Source organism: Panthera onca, chromosome B4 (genome assembly GCF_046562875.1).
Source record: "Panthera onca isolate mPanOnc1 chromosome B4, mPanOnc1 haplotype 2, whole genome shotgun sequence".
NCBI classification, from domain to species: domain Eukaryota; kingdom Metazoa; phylum Chordata; class Mammalia; order Carnivora; family Felidae; genus Panthera; species Panthera onca.
This window is the reverse complement of record NC_138345.1, coordinates 82,022,077-82,039,071: the sequence shown is the minus strand read 5'-3', so window position 1 is coordinate 82,039,071 and position 16,995 is coordinate 82,022,077. Positions and strand designations below refer to the sequence as shown.

Genomic DNA, 16,995 nt, shown 5'->3' with positions numbered 1-16,995 from the left:
TTTTTTTCCCTGATTTTCCACGTCTCCAGTGTTTCCACTTTCTAATTCACCTTTTCATCCTGCCAGATTAATTGCCCTAAAACACTGCTTTGAATTCATTCATTAACAAGTATTTACTGAATGTGTGCCACCTGCCAGATATTAAACTCCTTAACTGGCGTTTCAAGGTCTGAACATTCTCCCCTCATTTACTTAAAAAAATTTTTTTAAAAATATTTTTTTTAACGCTTATTTATTTTTGAGACAGAGAAAGTCAAAGCATGAACGGGGGAGAGTCAGAGAGAGGGAGACACAGAATCTGAAACAGGCTCCAGGCTCTGAGCTGTCAGCACAGAGCCTGACGCAGGGCTCGAACCCACAGACCGCGAGATCATGACCTGAGCCGAAGTCGGCCGCTTAACCCAACTGAGCCACCCAGGTGCCCCCCCCCAATTTTTTTTTAATGTTTATTTATTTTTGAGAGAGAGAGGGAGAGAGAGCGCACATGCGAGCTGGGAATGGGCAGAGGGAGATGGAGATAAAGAATCCAAAGAAGTCTAGGCTCTGAGCTGTCAGCACAGAGCCCGATGTGGGGCTCAAACTCACAACTGTGAGATCATGACCTGAACCAAACTCTGATGCTTAACTGGAGCCACCAGGCGCCCCTCCTCTCATTTACTTTATATCAGCCCTCTCACCCACCATCTCCTGATCATGCCATTTCCATTCCCATGTGTGACATTTTGTTTTAGAATGAGCTTCTATTTAGAATTCAATCTGCCTCCTTTTTCATTTCCTTTAGTTTGACTCTTTAAAGCCCAGGTTTGGTCTCAGTCTTCCCTCCATGAAACCTCAGTTTTTTGATTCTTCAATTTATACTCTTGTGTTTAAACTGTTGGATTTAAGCAAGCAGTATCCTCAAGTGGCTCTCGTTTTATTCACCAGATAAACTTCAAATTCCTTGACCTTTTGTTTAATGCTTTCCAAGATCTGGCCCCATTTTTTAGTACCTAACATGAGCTGTCTGACTAGACTCCTCTACTTTTTATTCTTTAAATACCCCAACCCCCTTCCCACATCCATGCTTTTTTTTTTGCTTTTTTGTTCTTTGTCCCATCTTTTCTACCTTTCAAATCTTAACCATTTTCTTTAACAGTTTTTTTGCTTTTAGTTTAATTTTATTAATGACATTTGCATTTTGAACAGAAAGCCAATTCAGGGGTCCCTAGTTAAACATTGACTTTTGATTTCTGCTCAGGTTATGATCTCAGTTTGTGAGATCTCACAGTTTGGGTTGGGCTCTGTGCTGACAGTGCAGAGCCTGCTTGGGATTCTCTCTCTGCCTCTCCCCCAGTCTCAATAAATAAGTAAACATTTAAAAAAAAAAAAAGCCAATTCATGGAACAATATATAATCTGTGTGGAAGGCCCCAGACTTAACTTTTTACTTTTCTTTTACAAATCTTTCTTTTTATAAAAGTAATGCTTAAAAAAAAAAAAAAAAGATAATACATGAGGCATCTGACTGTCTTAGTCGGTAGAGCATGCAATTTTTGCTCTCAGGGTTGTGAGTTCAAGCCTCATGTTGGATGTGGAGCCTACTTAAGAAAAAAAAAAAAAGTAATACAAGATATGTTTGTATATATAAGATTTTTAAAAACAAATTATAAAAATAAAGATATCTATAAGGGCAAAAAGTATATATCCTAATGGTTAATGGTTTCTATTACCTCTTCTTCCAGGTTATCCCTCTTAAAATAACCAGCATTAAAGGCTTGGTATCTTGGTATGTGTCCTTCCACACCTTTCTCTTTGCCCCATGTGCCCAGACTGTATGGACTACTAAGTGCTGCTCCTTTTGCCCCAACAAAATCGGGAGCATACCCTACACCAGCAGTTCTCAGAATGTCCAGGATCTCTGCGGGTTCCCTAAGACACTTTAAGGACGTCTGCAAGCATAACTGGTTTTATTATAGACTAAGGTGTTCATTATCTTTTTTTTCTGGGTTGACATTTGCTCTGAGGGTGCAAAAGCCAAGGTGGGGAAAACCGCTGGCCCCTTAGCACTAATCAAGGTGGTTGCACCAAACGACCAGTCATTGTGTTCTTTGCCGCCACATGCTTGCAGTAAATAAGGCCAGTTTCACTTAAGAATATCCTTGTTTATGCAGTAAGATTTGCTAATTTTATTAAAACCTGGCCCTTGAATACACCTCTTTTTACTTATTTTTTTTCCAGCTCTATTGAAATATAATTGACATATAACATTGTGTAGGTTTCCGGAGTGCAGTGTGATTTGATGCATGTATATATTGTGAAATGTTTACACAATGAGGTTAGTTAACACATCCTTCACTTCACGTAATCGCCATCCATCTTGTTGTTAAAACTGTACTCTCGTAGCAACTTTCAAGAATACAATACAGTTCTGTTAATAATGGTTATCATGCTGTACCTTAGATTCCTCACAACTTAACTCATTTTGTAACTGGAAGTTACTCATCTCTTTCATGTTCTCTGTGGACTAATTGGGAAGTAAGGATGAAACACTACTGCACACTGGAGTAAGGTGGTGTCTTAAGGAAAAGCACTGGTGCAATTGTCTGCAAGTCACAAGCTAAACAGCTTCCTTTTCATGGAACACCATTTTTACTTAAAAGAACCACTGACAAACCAGTAATTCAGAACTGGGTATCTGGCATTTTCCTGAAAACGAAGGAAGTAAACCCGTCATTTCAAGGAAAACAACTGACAGTATTTTTTGCCGATGGTAAAATTCAAGGCTTCAAGTAAAAATCAGAATTTTGGAAAAGTTATATTTGCCACTGCCAGCTTGACAGCTTCCCACTAAAGACTTTTCTGAGGATATTAGCGAATATGTTTTTTTAGAAAATATTGCATGGTGAAATGGATAATATTGCAAACTAAGAGCAGAAGGGAGATCCTGAAATAAAAAAACTTGGAGGATAACTACTCTATATGTTATCCTGCAACTTGCTTTTTCACTTAGTGTGTCATGAACACCATTCAAGCCAAAGTCAATGCATTTATTTATTTTTATTTTGTTTTCAATGTTTATTGATAGATGCAACTATATAAAATCAGGGCATGAACATGACTTGATAAAGTAAGTAGACTTAATTTCAATTCTGTAATAAGAGGGACCAATTCAGATTCTCACCATTTGTTTCACACCCTCAAAACCACTTCAGGGGCATTAACGATCCGTCAAAACTGATCAGTTTTGTGCAAGTAAACCATGTTTGTTTTTTAAAGACTTGTGTACTTGCCCAGGCACAAGGATATTAAAATCTAGCACATAAAGCTCATTAATAGAGGTAGAAATACAGGCAATATACAATTACAGCAACAGCCATCATTACAGTTAAGAATTTTTCTGTAACAACCAAATGGATAATCAAATATTGCAACAACTCAAGTATTACTGAGCAAAGTGCATTTCTACTGTTCAGTGTTGCTGTTCATTTTTTCTAACTTACAACAGCGTATAACTGGCAGCAAAGAAAGTCAGTGCATTTATATCTGACATTCTTTTTTCATAAGAGCATGGTGTTCCATCCTGTGGATGATCCACATGTATTCCATTGTTCATTTATTGGTGGTCATTCAAGTTGCCTCAGTTTTTGCTGTTTTAAATAATGTAGCAACAAACATCCTTTACAAATATCCTTGTGTACTGGTGCTTTTATATCTAGTATGGATTCTTAAAAGTTGACCTGTTTTTCATGACCCATCTTAATAAAGCTTCCCCTGTCTACATCTTCTCTCGTCATTTCTCCTTGCTACGGTTCTTGTTTTTGCCCTCTTTTGGCCCCTTTTTCAGTTATTGCCTTTTGATGCCCCAATGCTATTATTGTCTTGTGTTTTTTTTTTAAAAACTCTTCCTCTGTGCCTGTCCTCTTGCCAACTAGATTAAAAATAGAAAATAGTGTAAAAATAGAAACTCCTGAGGGCAGGGATGGTGTATTATACCTCAGTAAATAATGTGCACTCAGTAAATAATGATGAGAGGGGCGTTGAGGGTTGATAAGAGAAAAGGGTGCCTTAATGGCTGCATTTAATAGACGGATGGGTGCCCAGGGAAGCTGTATACATTCACTCATGTTTTCAAATTGGGAACTATTTGAAAGTTAGAGTAACTGTCTAACTTAATTCTCTCATTGCAGGCAAATACATTGCCTCAACACAACGACCCGACGGGACCTGGCGGAAGCAGCGGAGGGTGAAAGAAGGCTATGTGCCCCAGGAGGAGGTCCCAGTGTGCGTGGTTAGGCATGAGGAGGGGGTATTTAATGGAATCCACAGAAAAGAAGAATCTACTGATCCCAGTATCTCATGAAATGCGAGGAGGGAGCAACTATATGAGAAAGAAGAGGAGAGGGGGCTGGGATACAGCGATGAGTGAGGGTTACAAGTGACTAGTTCTGTTCCTATTGGCCTCTGTTTATCAGAATCTCCAAACAGCATTCAGGATATGGAACTATGAGACCTAGAGACCTTCCCACAGCCTGCAGAACAGAAGAAAATTGGGGAGGGACCATAGGAGAGGAAGGAAGCGAGAGAATGAAAAGAGTGGATTGATTTGGAAGGTTAAGAAAAGGGCTCCAGAAGTCAGTGCTTCTTTGAAACTGTTGGCATCTCTTCCCTGCAGGTATGAGAACAAGTATGTGAAGTTTTTCAAGAGTAAACCCGAACTGCCCCCAGGTCTGAGCCCTGAGGCCACTGCTCCTGCCACCCCATCCAGGCCAGAAGGTGGCGAATCAGGCCTCTCCAAGACAGCCAAACGCAACCTGAAGCGGAAGGAGAAGCGGCGGCAGCAGCAAGAGAAAGGCGAGGCAGAGGCCTTAAGCCGGACTCTCGATAAGGTGTCCCTGGGAGAGACTGCCCCACTCCCCACGGCTCCGCAGGGCTCCCGGGCAGCCCCTGCAGCTGCCTCTGACCAGCCTGACTCAGCCGTCACCACCGAGAAGGCCAAGAAGATAAAGAACCTAAAGAAGAAGCTTCGGCAGGTGGAAGAGCTGCAGCAACGGATCCAGGCTGGGGAAATCAGCCAGCCCAGCAAAGAGCAGCTGGAGAAGCTAGCGCGGAGGAGGGCGCTAGAGGAGGAGCTCGAGGACTTGGAGCTGGGCCTGTGAGGCCTTTGGGGAGCAGGGAATGGACTGCAGAAAAAACCATGGGGCTCTCTGGGGTCCTGGGGAATGTGGGCAGCAGCAGTCAGGGGGGTACCCCCTCCCTACTGACTCACTTCCACTTCTCGTGGCCCAACTCCGTCCTCCAGAGCCTAGCCTCGCCGTCATTCCTTCCCTCTTCTTCCCAACTCCTATTTTTTGGACTTTTCTCCCTCCCATTCCCAGTGTTCAAAATCTCAGTGATTACCCCAGGTAACTTTGCTGCTGATTTGGGTGTCTTGTTTAAAAGAAAATTGGGCGGGTGGGAATGTCTTAGAGAACTGAGGTTGAGGGTAGGGGGAGTACACTCAAGTCGGAGTCTTGGTTCCTGTTCACAGTGTTTATGGGTTATTTCCCCCGCCATCCCTCACCGTTTTTTTGTTTTTGTTTTTGTTTTTGTTTTGTTTTTTTTTTTGTTTTTTTTTTTAAAGAACAGAATAAACTCAAGTAGACAACATGTCTGGCTTTGTCCCTCTTTCCAGCTTCCAGTAGGTGTATTATCTCCTCCAGTTTGGTACAGGAAGACAAATATTGAGAGTAATATTCCTTTTTTTTTTTCTTTTTCAAGTAGGCTGCATGCTCAGTGTGGAGCCCAACACCGGGCTTGAACCCATGATCCTGTGATCAAGATCAAGACCTGAGCTGAGATCAAGAGTCAGATGCTCAACAACTGAGCTACCCAGGTTCCCTTCCCCCCCCCCCCCCCATTAACTTTTTTGAGAGAGGGAAAGAGGGAAAGAAAGCATTCCGGGAGCATGTGAACAGGTGGAGGGGGCAGAGAGAGAGAGAGAGAGAGAGAGAGAAAGAAAATGAGAATCTCAGGCAGGCTCCATGCCCAGTGTGGAGCCCCAGGCAGGGCTGGATCTCATGAACTGTGAGATCATGACCTGAGCTGAAATCAAGAGTCAGCTGCTTAACCAGCTGAGCCACCCAGGCGCCCCCTATTCCTTTTAATTTTTAAAAATTGTGAGTGTATGACCAAATTAGTGACCCTGATTTCTGTACCTATTTGCTCAGACTTCAGTGAATAGTAATTAGGTTATAATAAAAGGAAACTTAGAACAAATTGAATTTGACATGTTAATTTACATGTGTCATTACTATCCTGCTGCATAACAGTGGGGCCTTTGTACCTTCCTTACTGTTTCTTTCCAAAAATAATCCATTTCACAGCATCACTGGGGCAGCTCTTCTGAAATTTTACCTTCTTAGATGCTACCCCAAGATGGCATTGTCTGACAAACTAATACAAGAAGAGGCATTTAGAGCTGTCACTTAATTTTTGCATATCTGATTCCCACACCCTCACCACAGTCTTTCTTTCTAGCCAGCTGCTAGTGTAGAGACCAATGGAAGGGAAGTCAACTGTAATGAACTGCCTCCGTTGTTCAGAGTTCTTAGCCTGACTCATAAGGTCCCATACAATCTAGCCTCATTTTTTGCCATTCTTCAGCTCTGGTCAAAATGTGCTCCCTAGTGCACTGACTACTTTCTGTTAAAAGAGCCATATTCTCTGAGCCTCAGAGAGGCTTTGTCCTTTCTGATCCCTCTGCTTATAATACTCTTGCTGACCCCTTCTGCCTCGTCAACTCTTAGCCTTTGAATCTCAGTGTTATCCTCTCTAGGAAGACTTCCATAAGCTTCAAATATTAATCTAGATGCCTCTCTGAACTTGCTTCCTTACTTAGGTTTGTGATGGGATTTATTATATTATGTTATGCTCGGTTCCATGTTAGCCCTCCTCCTCCTTGTTAGATCATTGCGCTCATCCAGCCCTGGGACTGTTTATCATTGCATCACACTACCCCAAATAGTAAATTCTCAAATACTTAACTGAATGAATAAGGCCACAAGCCATGTGTAGAAACAGAAGACGAAGGATAATTTGTGCCTCAAATGGCTGAGCTCATTAGTAAGGACTTGCCTGGGCACCTCAGTGTGAGACTAAAAGCCTGAGTTTCCTTCTGTAGGACCCCTGCACAATTACGAAAATTTTATAAAGAAGGCTTAATTGGCTTATGTATATAGATATTTGATATTTTATAAGTTCAGATGTTTTAGAGGAATCATACTTAACTATTACTAGGGAGAGATTAAGTGCTTTGCAAAAGGATTTACCTCAGTAAACCTTTGAATTTCCTGGATCTTTATTTTATTTTTAAAATTATTTTTAAAATGTATTTCTTAATGTTTTTAATTATTTTTGAGAGAGAGCGCACAAGTGGGTTAGGGACGGGGGCGGAGGGGGGGGGGGTGGGCAGAGGATCTGAAGTGGGCCTTGCTTTGACAGCAGCAAGCCCGGTGTAGGGCTCGAACTCATGAATTGTGAGATCATGACCTGAACCGAAGTTGGATACTTAACCAACTGAGCCACCCAGGTGCCCCTAAATTTTCTGGATCTTAAGTAGTTTTATACAAGTTTACTTTGATATTTGTTGGGCCCTGTTAGTCATTGTGCCAGTCTGGAGGGATGCAATTATGAATACAGGGGATGCAATTATGAGTATGTAGAACCTTCATTTAAGGAAGCTATAAGTTGTGTAAATCACTAATTGAGTACTAGGCACATTAATTAAGTGCTAGGGTAGAGGTACCAGCACTGTTTTGAGGGAGAACTAAGAGAGAAATAATTTCTTCTGATTGGAGGAATGGAAAGACTTAATGATGGTGTTGGATTTTGAAGAAGATTATGACTCATATCTCAACAAAGGCAGGTAGGGGAGAGCAACTGTGCACAAAGGCTTGGCAGCATGGAAGAGATATGGTGAATTTGGTTTCAATTCTGTAGGGGCACTTTTCCTTAGCAAAACATCAGTGTTGATATAGGATGAAAATTTACACATAAACTGGCTAGTGTTTTTCAAAATGTGAGTCATGAAATCAATTTAGAAAGTTCTGGCCAGTAGGATGTTGGGGTTTTTTTTCTTCAAGGTTTTAAGTATTTTCTACATCAAGTATGGGCCTTGAACTTACAACCCCAAGATCAAGAGTCATATGCTCTACTGACTGAGCCAGCCAAGCACCCTACTAGTGGTGTTTCTAAGTGGAGTAGACTAGAAAATAGCAGAGACTGATGCTTAATAAGGATAAATATGTCTCATGATAATTTTGTTTCCAGTGTTGAGTGAGGATATAAAATGCATTCCTTACCTTGGTTTGCAGAAAAATACATTTGAAAGCCACTGATAAAATCAATACCAAGGGGCTGGGGCATCACACATTCTCTCTCTGGTCTCTCTCTTTGGGATGGTTGGGGTAGAAGGTTATTAGTTTAATTATTTCCCCAATGGGCCCTTATAGCTTATGGCAAAGTAAATTAGCTCCTTGCTTTTTTTATGCTCTTGAAGCTATATTACTATTTATTTGGCAATTCTTTCCCCTTTACTGATGATTCCTCCTAATGTGTAAATAGCAAAGATTCTAGAGATCTGAAAGTGAGTTAATTTAGAATTGGCCATTTACCTTCATGGTCTCAGAGCCCTTATTTTATTTTATTTTATTTTATTTTATTTTATTTTATTTTACTTTATTTTATTTTATTTATTTTATTATTTCATTTCATTTTTATATATTTTTTTATTTTTTCTATCGTGTCATGTCATATCATATCATATCCTATCTTATCCTTTTATAGAAACAGAGTGCAAGTGGGGGAGAGGGGCAGAGGAAGAGAGAACGAGAATCCCAGGCAGGCTCCATGCTCAGCCCAGGGCAGGGACCCATCCCAGCATCCTGGGACCATGACCTGAGCCAAAATAAAAGAGTTTGTGGCTCAAGGGGCTGAGCCACCCAGACACTCCGTGTTAGTTTCTTTTTATCCACTAGGTGGTGCTGTGAGGGGCTGGTATTTGCAAGTTAGCCTGTCTCTAGACTCCAGCTTGTTTTGAAATTAGCGGATAGGGTTACTTAGTCAGAAAATCTTTTCTCTTCAAGTTCCCAGGCATTCCATCACAGGGCATATAGATCTCCCTTTCCTCTCCAACTATAACTTCCTTTTACAAATTGAGGAGGTTAGAGAATCTGGGATCAAGAAGGTAAAATTTTTTGTCAGTATTGCCATCTCTCAAAAGAGATCAGAAATGGTTTCCATTCTCCCCTAGGGATCAAAGAAGATGCTGAACTGCAGTGGAAAAAGGTGGAGGTTATACCCCAAAAAGAATAACTGGTTTATGGGGCAACAGAATTGGCTGAGAGGAGGGAAGGGAGGAGATACTAAAGGATATCTTCCTTGGGAAAGCAACAAATCGTAGAATCTGATTATATTCAGCAAACATTTTTCAAGAGCTTTCTATAGGCCAGGAGAACACGAAGTTGAGTAAGTTTAAGTACCTGGGGTGCCTCGGTGGCTCAGTCAGTTAAGCATCTGACTCTTGATTTCAGCTCAGGTGATGATCTCACAGTTTCATAAATTTGAGTCCCACATCCAGCTCTGCACTGACCCTGCAGAGTCTGCTTGGGGTTCACCCCCCCCCCCCACCCCTCCCCTCCTCATGCTCTTTCTCTGTCTCTCTCAAAATAAATAGATAAACTTTAAAAATTTTTATTAAAAAAAATTTTGGTACTTGCTTGGAGCGCCTCGGTTGCTTAGTCGGTTAAACAACCGACTTCGACTCAGGTCATGATCTCACAGCTCATGAATTCAAGCTCCGTGTGTTGGGCTCTGTGCTGACAGCTCAGAGCCTGGAAGGCAGTTATGCTCACCACTATACCACCAACGCTGCACAGCATACAGCTCAGAGCCTGAAGCCTGCTTTGGATTCTATGTCTCCCTCTCTCTCTGCCCCACCCCCTTACGCCCTCTCTTTCTCTCAAAAATAAACATTAAAAATTAAAAAAAAAAAAAATTTAGAACCTGCTTTCTAGAAGCTCAAGGAAAAGAGGAAACACTCAACAATAATACAGTGTGATAAATAGGGGCATACACAGGGCTCTGTGGAAGCAGAGAAAGGACCCCTAAGTCAGTAGTGGTGGGGGGGCCAGGGAGATGGTGATCAGGGAAGGTTTCCTAGAAGAGATGACACCTAGGCTTTCATTATGGAAGGATAACTAGGAGCCTTCCAATATCCTAGAAATCCACAAGTCTCCCCTGGTGACTTCATTTACTCCTATTATTTCAACAATTACCTCTGTGCTAATAACTCTCAATGTTTCCCTAGCCCTGTCATCTCCAAAACCTGCCCATCCAGTACCTCCTATTTGAATGTTATTGTTCAAATTCAACTTGTCTAAAACAAAGCACTGAAAGAGGATCAAGGCTTTTGATTTTTATGGTAATCATATAATTTTTATCCTTATTCAATATATGGGTGGATATCACTTCCTGTATGAATTACTGCAAAAGTATACTAGCTGGTCTCCAACTTAGATCTCTCTCTACCACCCATTTCTCCAGTCTGTCCTATACACTTAGATCTTCAATAAGATTTATCTTCCCAATGTTTATGGTATTGAAAATCAACCTTTAGGGGCGCCTGGGTGGCTCAGTCGGTTAAGCATCCGACTTCGGCTCAGGTCATGATCTCGAGGTCCGTGAGTTCAAGTCCCGCATCAGGCTCTGTGCTGATAGCTCAGAGCCTGGAGCCTGTTTCAGATTCTGTGTCTCCCTCTCTCTCTGACCTTCCCCAGTTCATGCTGTCTCTCCCTGTCTCAAAAATAAATAAATGTTAAAAAGAAATTAAAAAAAAAAAAGAAAGAAAAGAAAATCAACCTTTAGAGGTTCCCTTTGGTCTACCCAATGGAGACCAAGCTCCTTTATCTGATAGTCAAGTCAGTTGCCATGGTTTGAATGTGCTGCCCCCCCCCCCCCGACACCCTATTCATGTTGAAATCCTAACCCCCAAAGGTGATAGTATTAATAAGTGGGGACTTTGAGAGGTGATTAGGATTTGATAGTGGAGCCCTCCTGAGTGGGATTAGTGCTTTTATTAAAGAGATCCCACAGAGCTTCCTAGACTCTTCCACCACGTGAGGTTACAAGAAGTCTGTCACCTGAAGTAGGGCCTTCTCCTGGCCATGCTGGCACCCTGATCTTGGACTTCAGCCTCCAGAACTGTGAACAATAAATGTCTCTTGTTTATAAGTTACCCAGTCTGTGGTATTTTATTATAGCAGCCTGAATGGTTTAAGACAGCATTCTATGTTCTGGTCCTGAATGACTCTTTCTATTTTTATATTGTGTGATTCCCTAAAATGCCTTTTATAGCCAAACTCTTCTACTCAATATTTATTTCCCAAATATAGCTTATGCTTTTCTACCTCAGTGTCTACGTTTATACTCTTCTCATATTTCTTGTCAAAATGCTATCTACGTTTGGAAGGGGAAGGTTTCCTAAAGATAACATCAAAGGCAGAAAACATACATGACATGATTTATATTTTAATATGTAAAGAGCTCTTGCAAATCAACTAGAAAAGACAACCACTGTAATAGAAAAAATGGCAAAATGCATGAAGAGACAATTTTAATTGGTGTGGTTGGATTAAAATCTACCACCATGCTGTTTTATATTTGTCTTATCTATTTTTGTTCCTGTTTTCCTGCTGATCTTTGAGTATTTTGGGTATTTCATTTATCTCCTCTTATTAACTATATATATATTTTTTTTTTCAATAGTTGCACTAAGGCTTACCATATGCATCTTTAACTTACCACAGACTACCTTCAAATATTATATGACTTCGTGTGTAATGTAAAAACTGTACAATAGTATACTTCCATTTTCCTTTCACTCATCCTTTTTGTTATTGTTGTCATACATTTTACTTCTACATATATCCCACTGTATATTATTACTATTTTTGTCTTAAAGCATCAGTTATCTTCTTTTTAGATTTTATTTTATTATTTTTGTAAATGTTTATTTTTGAGAGAGAGACAGAGTGCAGGCAGAGGAGGGGCAGAGAGAGAGGGAGACACAGAATCTGAAGCAGGCTCCAGGCTCTGAGTTGTTAGCATGTGGGTTTGAACTCACGAACCGTGAGATCATGACCTGAGCTGAAGTTGGAGGCTTAAACAACTGAGCCACCCAGCCACCCTTTTTAGATTTTATTTTTAATTTCTACACCAAATGCAGGGCTTGAACTCACAACCCTAAGATCAAGAGTTGCATGCTCTTAATGACTAAGCCAGCCAGGTACCCCAAAGAGTCAATTATCTTTTAAACAACTTTTTAATTTATTATTATTATAATTTTTTAATGTTTATTTATTGGGGCACCTGGGTGACTCAGTCGGTTGGGTGTCTGACTTTGGCTCAGGTCTTGATCTCGCAGTTCACAAGTTTGAGCCCTGCCATCAGGCTCTGTGCTGACAGCTCAGAGCCTGGAGCCTGCTTCAGATTCTGTATCTCTCTCTCTGCCCCTCCCCTGCTCGTGCAATTTCTCTTTCCCTCTCTCTCTCTCTCTCTCTCAAAATAAATAAATTGTATTTATTAAAAGTTTATTTAGTTGTTTTGAGAGAGAGAGAGAGAGAGAGAGAGAGAGAGAGAGAGAGAGAATTCCAAGCAGTCTCCACATTGTCAGTGCAGAATTGACTTGGGGCACAAACCTACCAACCATAAGATCATGATCTGAGCTGAAACCAAGTGTCTGGACACTTAACTGACTGAATCACCCAGGTTCCCCTTAAAGAACTTTTTAAAAGTGTCTTTTAGGGGCGCCTGGGTGGCTCAGTCGGTTGAGTGTCCAACTTTGGCTCAGGTCATGATCTCACAGTCTGTGAGTTCGAGCCCCGCGTCGGGCTCTGTGCTGATGGCTCAGAGCCTAGAGCCTGCTTCTGATTCTGTGTCTCCCTCTCTCTGCCCCTTCCCTGCTCATGCTGTGTCTCTCTCTGTCTCAAAAATAAATAAAAACATTAAGAAAAAAAATTTTTTTTAATAAAAAGTGTCTTTTATATTTACCCACAAATTTACTATTTCCATTCCCTTTATTTGTGTTCATCTGAGTTTTCACTTGATATCATCTTTCTTCCATCTGAAGAACCTCCTGTAGCATTTCTTATAAGTGATAACTTTTTTCAGCTTTTATTTGTCTTAAAATGTCTTTTTTGTCTTCATTTTTACATCCACTGGAAATACTATTCTAGGCTGGCTTTTTTTTTTTTTTTTTTCATTTAGCACTTTAAGGGTGTTATTCCATTATCTTCTGTCTTGCACTGTTTCTGATGAGAAGTTAATGCTTATACTTAACCTTTGCTTCAGTCTATGCCATATATCTTTCTCTCTGTCTTCTTTTCAGATTTATTTTTTATCATCGGTGCTCAGCAATTTGGTTATGCTGTGTCTAGGTATAATTTTCTTTGTGTTTATCCTGCATGAGGTTCATCAGTTTATTTGGATCTGGGTGTTAATATTTTTTTCATGAAATCTGGTGAATTTTTTGCCACAATTTCTGCAAATATTCTTTCCTGCTCCCTTGTTTTCCAGTACTCTAGATTATGTGTGTGGTAGAATGCTTGATATCATCCAACTGGTCGCTGAGGCTTGCTTATTTCCCCTCCATCTTCCTTTTCTCTCTGTGCTTCAGTTTACGTTGTTCTTACTTCTGCATCTTCAAGTTCACTGACCTTTTCAACTTTATCATCTAATTTTCTCTAAAGGTCATACAATGGTATTTTTCATTTCTTTTTTATAGTCTCCATTTATTTCCTCATTGGATTTATGGTTTTCTTGGAATATTTGAACTTATATCAAGATGTTTTGAAGTCTTTACCTATTAATTGCATAATTTCTTTCATTTCTGGGTCTGTTTTTATTGTTTAAATTTTCTCCCAGCTAGAGATCACATTTTCTTTTTTTCTTTTGCTTATTTATCTATTTGTTTATTTGGTGGTTGGAGGGAGTATGTTTATTAGATGCTGGACATTGTAAATGTTACATCATCGAATTTCTGGATTTTATTGTCTGTCTTTAAGCTTTGTTCTGGCAGGCAGCTAATTACTTTCATATCAGCTTGATTCATTTGAGGCAAGTTTTTAAACTTTGTGAGGGAAGGTCTAGAGTAACTTTACTCTTGGGCTAGTAGGAGTCTACTCCTAAGACAGCTTTTTTAAGGTATCTAATGAATGCTCCGAATATTTGACGCAGTCTCTCCAGTCTGACTGGTTGGAACTCTAATTTCTTCCATTCCTGTGTGAACTCCAGTAATTATTCACTTTATAATTCCCCAGCAGTTGTTCTTTACCTGGTAGTTGATTTTTGGTCAGTTTCAAGAAGTCTCCTCTGTCACGCTATGCACATGTAGCCTGCTATTCAGCCAAAGACACTGGACCACTATGCAAATTTGTGGAGCTCTTTCTTTGCATACCTCTCTTCTCTCTAGGACTTTCTCATAGAATCTGCCTCCTCAGCCTCCCCAAAATCTAATCTCTGTCTCCTCAGCTCAACAAAACCCCTGTACTCTTGTTGGGTTTCCCATCCCTGTGCTATAGTGTGAAGAGTATTTATGGGCAGGTAGTTGGGATAATTGGAAGGTGCACACAATTTTTCTTTCCTTTTCCCTCAGGGATTACAACCCTATGCTGCCTTTGCCCAATATCTTAAAACAATTGTTTCATATATTTTGGGCAGTTTTTCTAGGTGTGTGCGTGTGTGTGTGTGTGTGTGTGTGTGTGTGTGATGGGAGGACTAGTCTGATACCAGTTACTTTGTCATAGTCAGAAATAAGATAACTCAATTTTCACTTGGTATAGAATTATAGGTTGACATTTTTTTCTTTCAGTACTTCAAAGACGTCATTCAATTTTCTTCTGAATTATATTGTCATCTTTGTGGCCCTATATGCAGTGTGTCTTTATCAGAAATGAAAAGTAAAACAACCAGATACAATTTACTCTTACGTTATTAAAAAAAAAATCTTAGCGTGGTTATCAGGGAAATGGGTATACTCATATTTCTGGTGGTGTAAATTGTCGAAGTGTTCTTGTGGAGACAGTTTGAACCTAAGATACTAATCATCTAACATATTATTCCTGTAGAGGCTCCCGGTTGTCTCAGTCGGTTAAGCCTATAGGGGCACCTTGGGTGGCTCATTCGGTTAAGCATCAGACTGTTGGTTTTGGCTCAGACCATGATCTCAGGGTTAGTGAGATCAAGCCCTGCCTCCAGCTCTGCCTGCTTGAGATTCTTTCTCTCTCCCTCTATCCCTCTGCCCTGCTCTCATGTGCTGTCTCTCATTCTCTCTCTCTCAGATAAATAAATAAATATAAAAATAATAATATAATAAAAAATGCTAAAATATTTTCTAGGCATATAAGAGAATAGAGAAGAGGTTTTTTTTTTTTTCTTAAAGTTTATTTAGAGAGAGACAGAGAGAGAGAGAGAACGAGTGGAAGGGGGTAGAGAGAGAGGGAGAGAGAAAATCCCAAGCAGGCTCCGTGTAACCGAGAGATAATGACCTGAGACAAAATCAAGAGTTGGACGCTTAACCATCTGAGCCACCCAGGTGCCCCGGAGAGCTTTTTAATTTAAAAGAAATCAGAGTCCACTCCCAAACATCTGGGATTCAAAGTGTCGCACCAGGACCCCCAAACTAAGCCCTCCAACCCCAATAAACCGCACCCCCACCCCATCTTATTTGCTGTGGACATTGGAGAGGAGCAAATTGGTCGAACTGTCCTAGAATTGTTTGCAGATGTTGTACTCAAAACTGCAGAAAAATTTTGAATATTGCATACAGAAGAAAAAGGCATTAGACATACTACTGGGAAACCTCTCCATTTCAAAGGGTGCCCTTTCCATCAAATTATTAAGACATTTATGATTCAGGGTGGAGACTTCTCATATCGAAAAGGGGCAGGTAGAGAAAGTATTGATGGTAAAAAATGTGAAGATGAAAATTTCTATTATTGAGCATGACAAATGTGGGCTGCAATACAAATGGTTCTCAGTTCTTAATCACAATGGTTTGCACTCCTCATTTGGATGGGAAACATGTGGTGTTTGGTACAAGTAATTAAAGGAATGGGTATGGCAAGGATATTGGAAAATGTAGAAGTGAAAGGTGAAAACCTTGCCAAATTATGCATTATTGCAGAATACAGAGAACTGAAGGAAGGGGATGATATTCCCAAAAGATGGTTCTGGTGACAGTCGTCCAGATTTCCCTGAGGATGCAGATATATAGATTTAAAAGATGCAGATAAAATTTTACTAATAACAGAAGTCTTAAAAAAAATTGGAAATATATTTTTTCAAATCCAGAAGTGGGAGATGGCTATTAAAAATGTACAAAAGTGTTTTTTTAATGTTTATTTACTTATTTTGAGAGAGAGCAAGCAGAGGAAGGACAGATAGTGAGGGAGAGAGAGAGAGAGAGAGAGAGAGAGAGAGAATCCCAAGCAGGCTCTGCGCTGACAGCACGTGGGGCTTGATCCCATGAACTGTGAGATCATGACCTGAGGTGAAATCAAGAGTCGGTCGCTCAACCAACTGAACCACCCAGGCGCCCCCAAAAATATACAAAAGTTTTAAGATATATGGAAGGTTCAAACGCTGTTATTGAGAAAACGGACAGATAGAAGCTGCAACCTATAGCTTTAAGCTGCATGCTGAATATTGGTGCTAATAAACTGAAGATGCCAAATTGGCAGGGAGCAATTGACAGCTGTTTGGAGGCTCTTGAAATAGACCCATTAAATACCAAAGCATTGTACTGTGAGCTCAAGGATGGCAAGGATTAAAGGAATATGATCAAGCATGGGCTGATCTTAAGAAAGCTCAGGAGACAGCACTGGAAGATAAAACTATCTAGACAGAATTGTTGAAAGTTAAACAAAAGATAAAGGCACAGAAAGATGGAGAGAAGGCAGCGTATGCAAAAATGTTTGCCTAA

The 16,995-nt window shown here is 40.3% G+C and overlaps 1 protein-coding gene and 1 pseudogene across 1 annotated transcript in view; both read left to right on the top strand.

Moving 5' to 3' along the window:
* The window catches only part of PYM1 (PYM1 exon junction complex associated factor), a 19,508-nt gene extending 13,726 nt beyond the window's left edge, over positions 1-5,782 (top strand). The window contains exons 2-3 of the mRNA XM_078449807.2: positions 4,166-4,259; positions 4,651-5,782. Of these exons, the coding sequence (XP_078305933.1) occupies positions 4,166-4,259; positions 4,651-5,134 (578 nt within the window). The 3' untranslated portion in view covers positions 5,135-5,782. The remainder of the gene's footprint in view (positions 1-4,165; positions 4,260-4,650) is intronic.
* LOC132695334 (peptidyl-prolyl cis-trans isomerase D pseudogene) lies at positions 5,173-16,995 on the top strand (annotated as a pseudogene).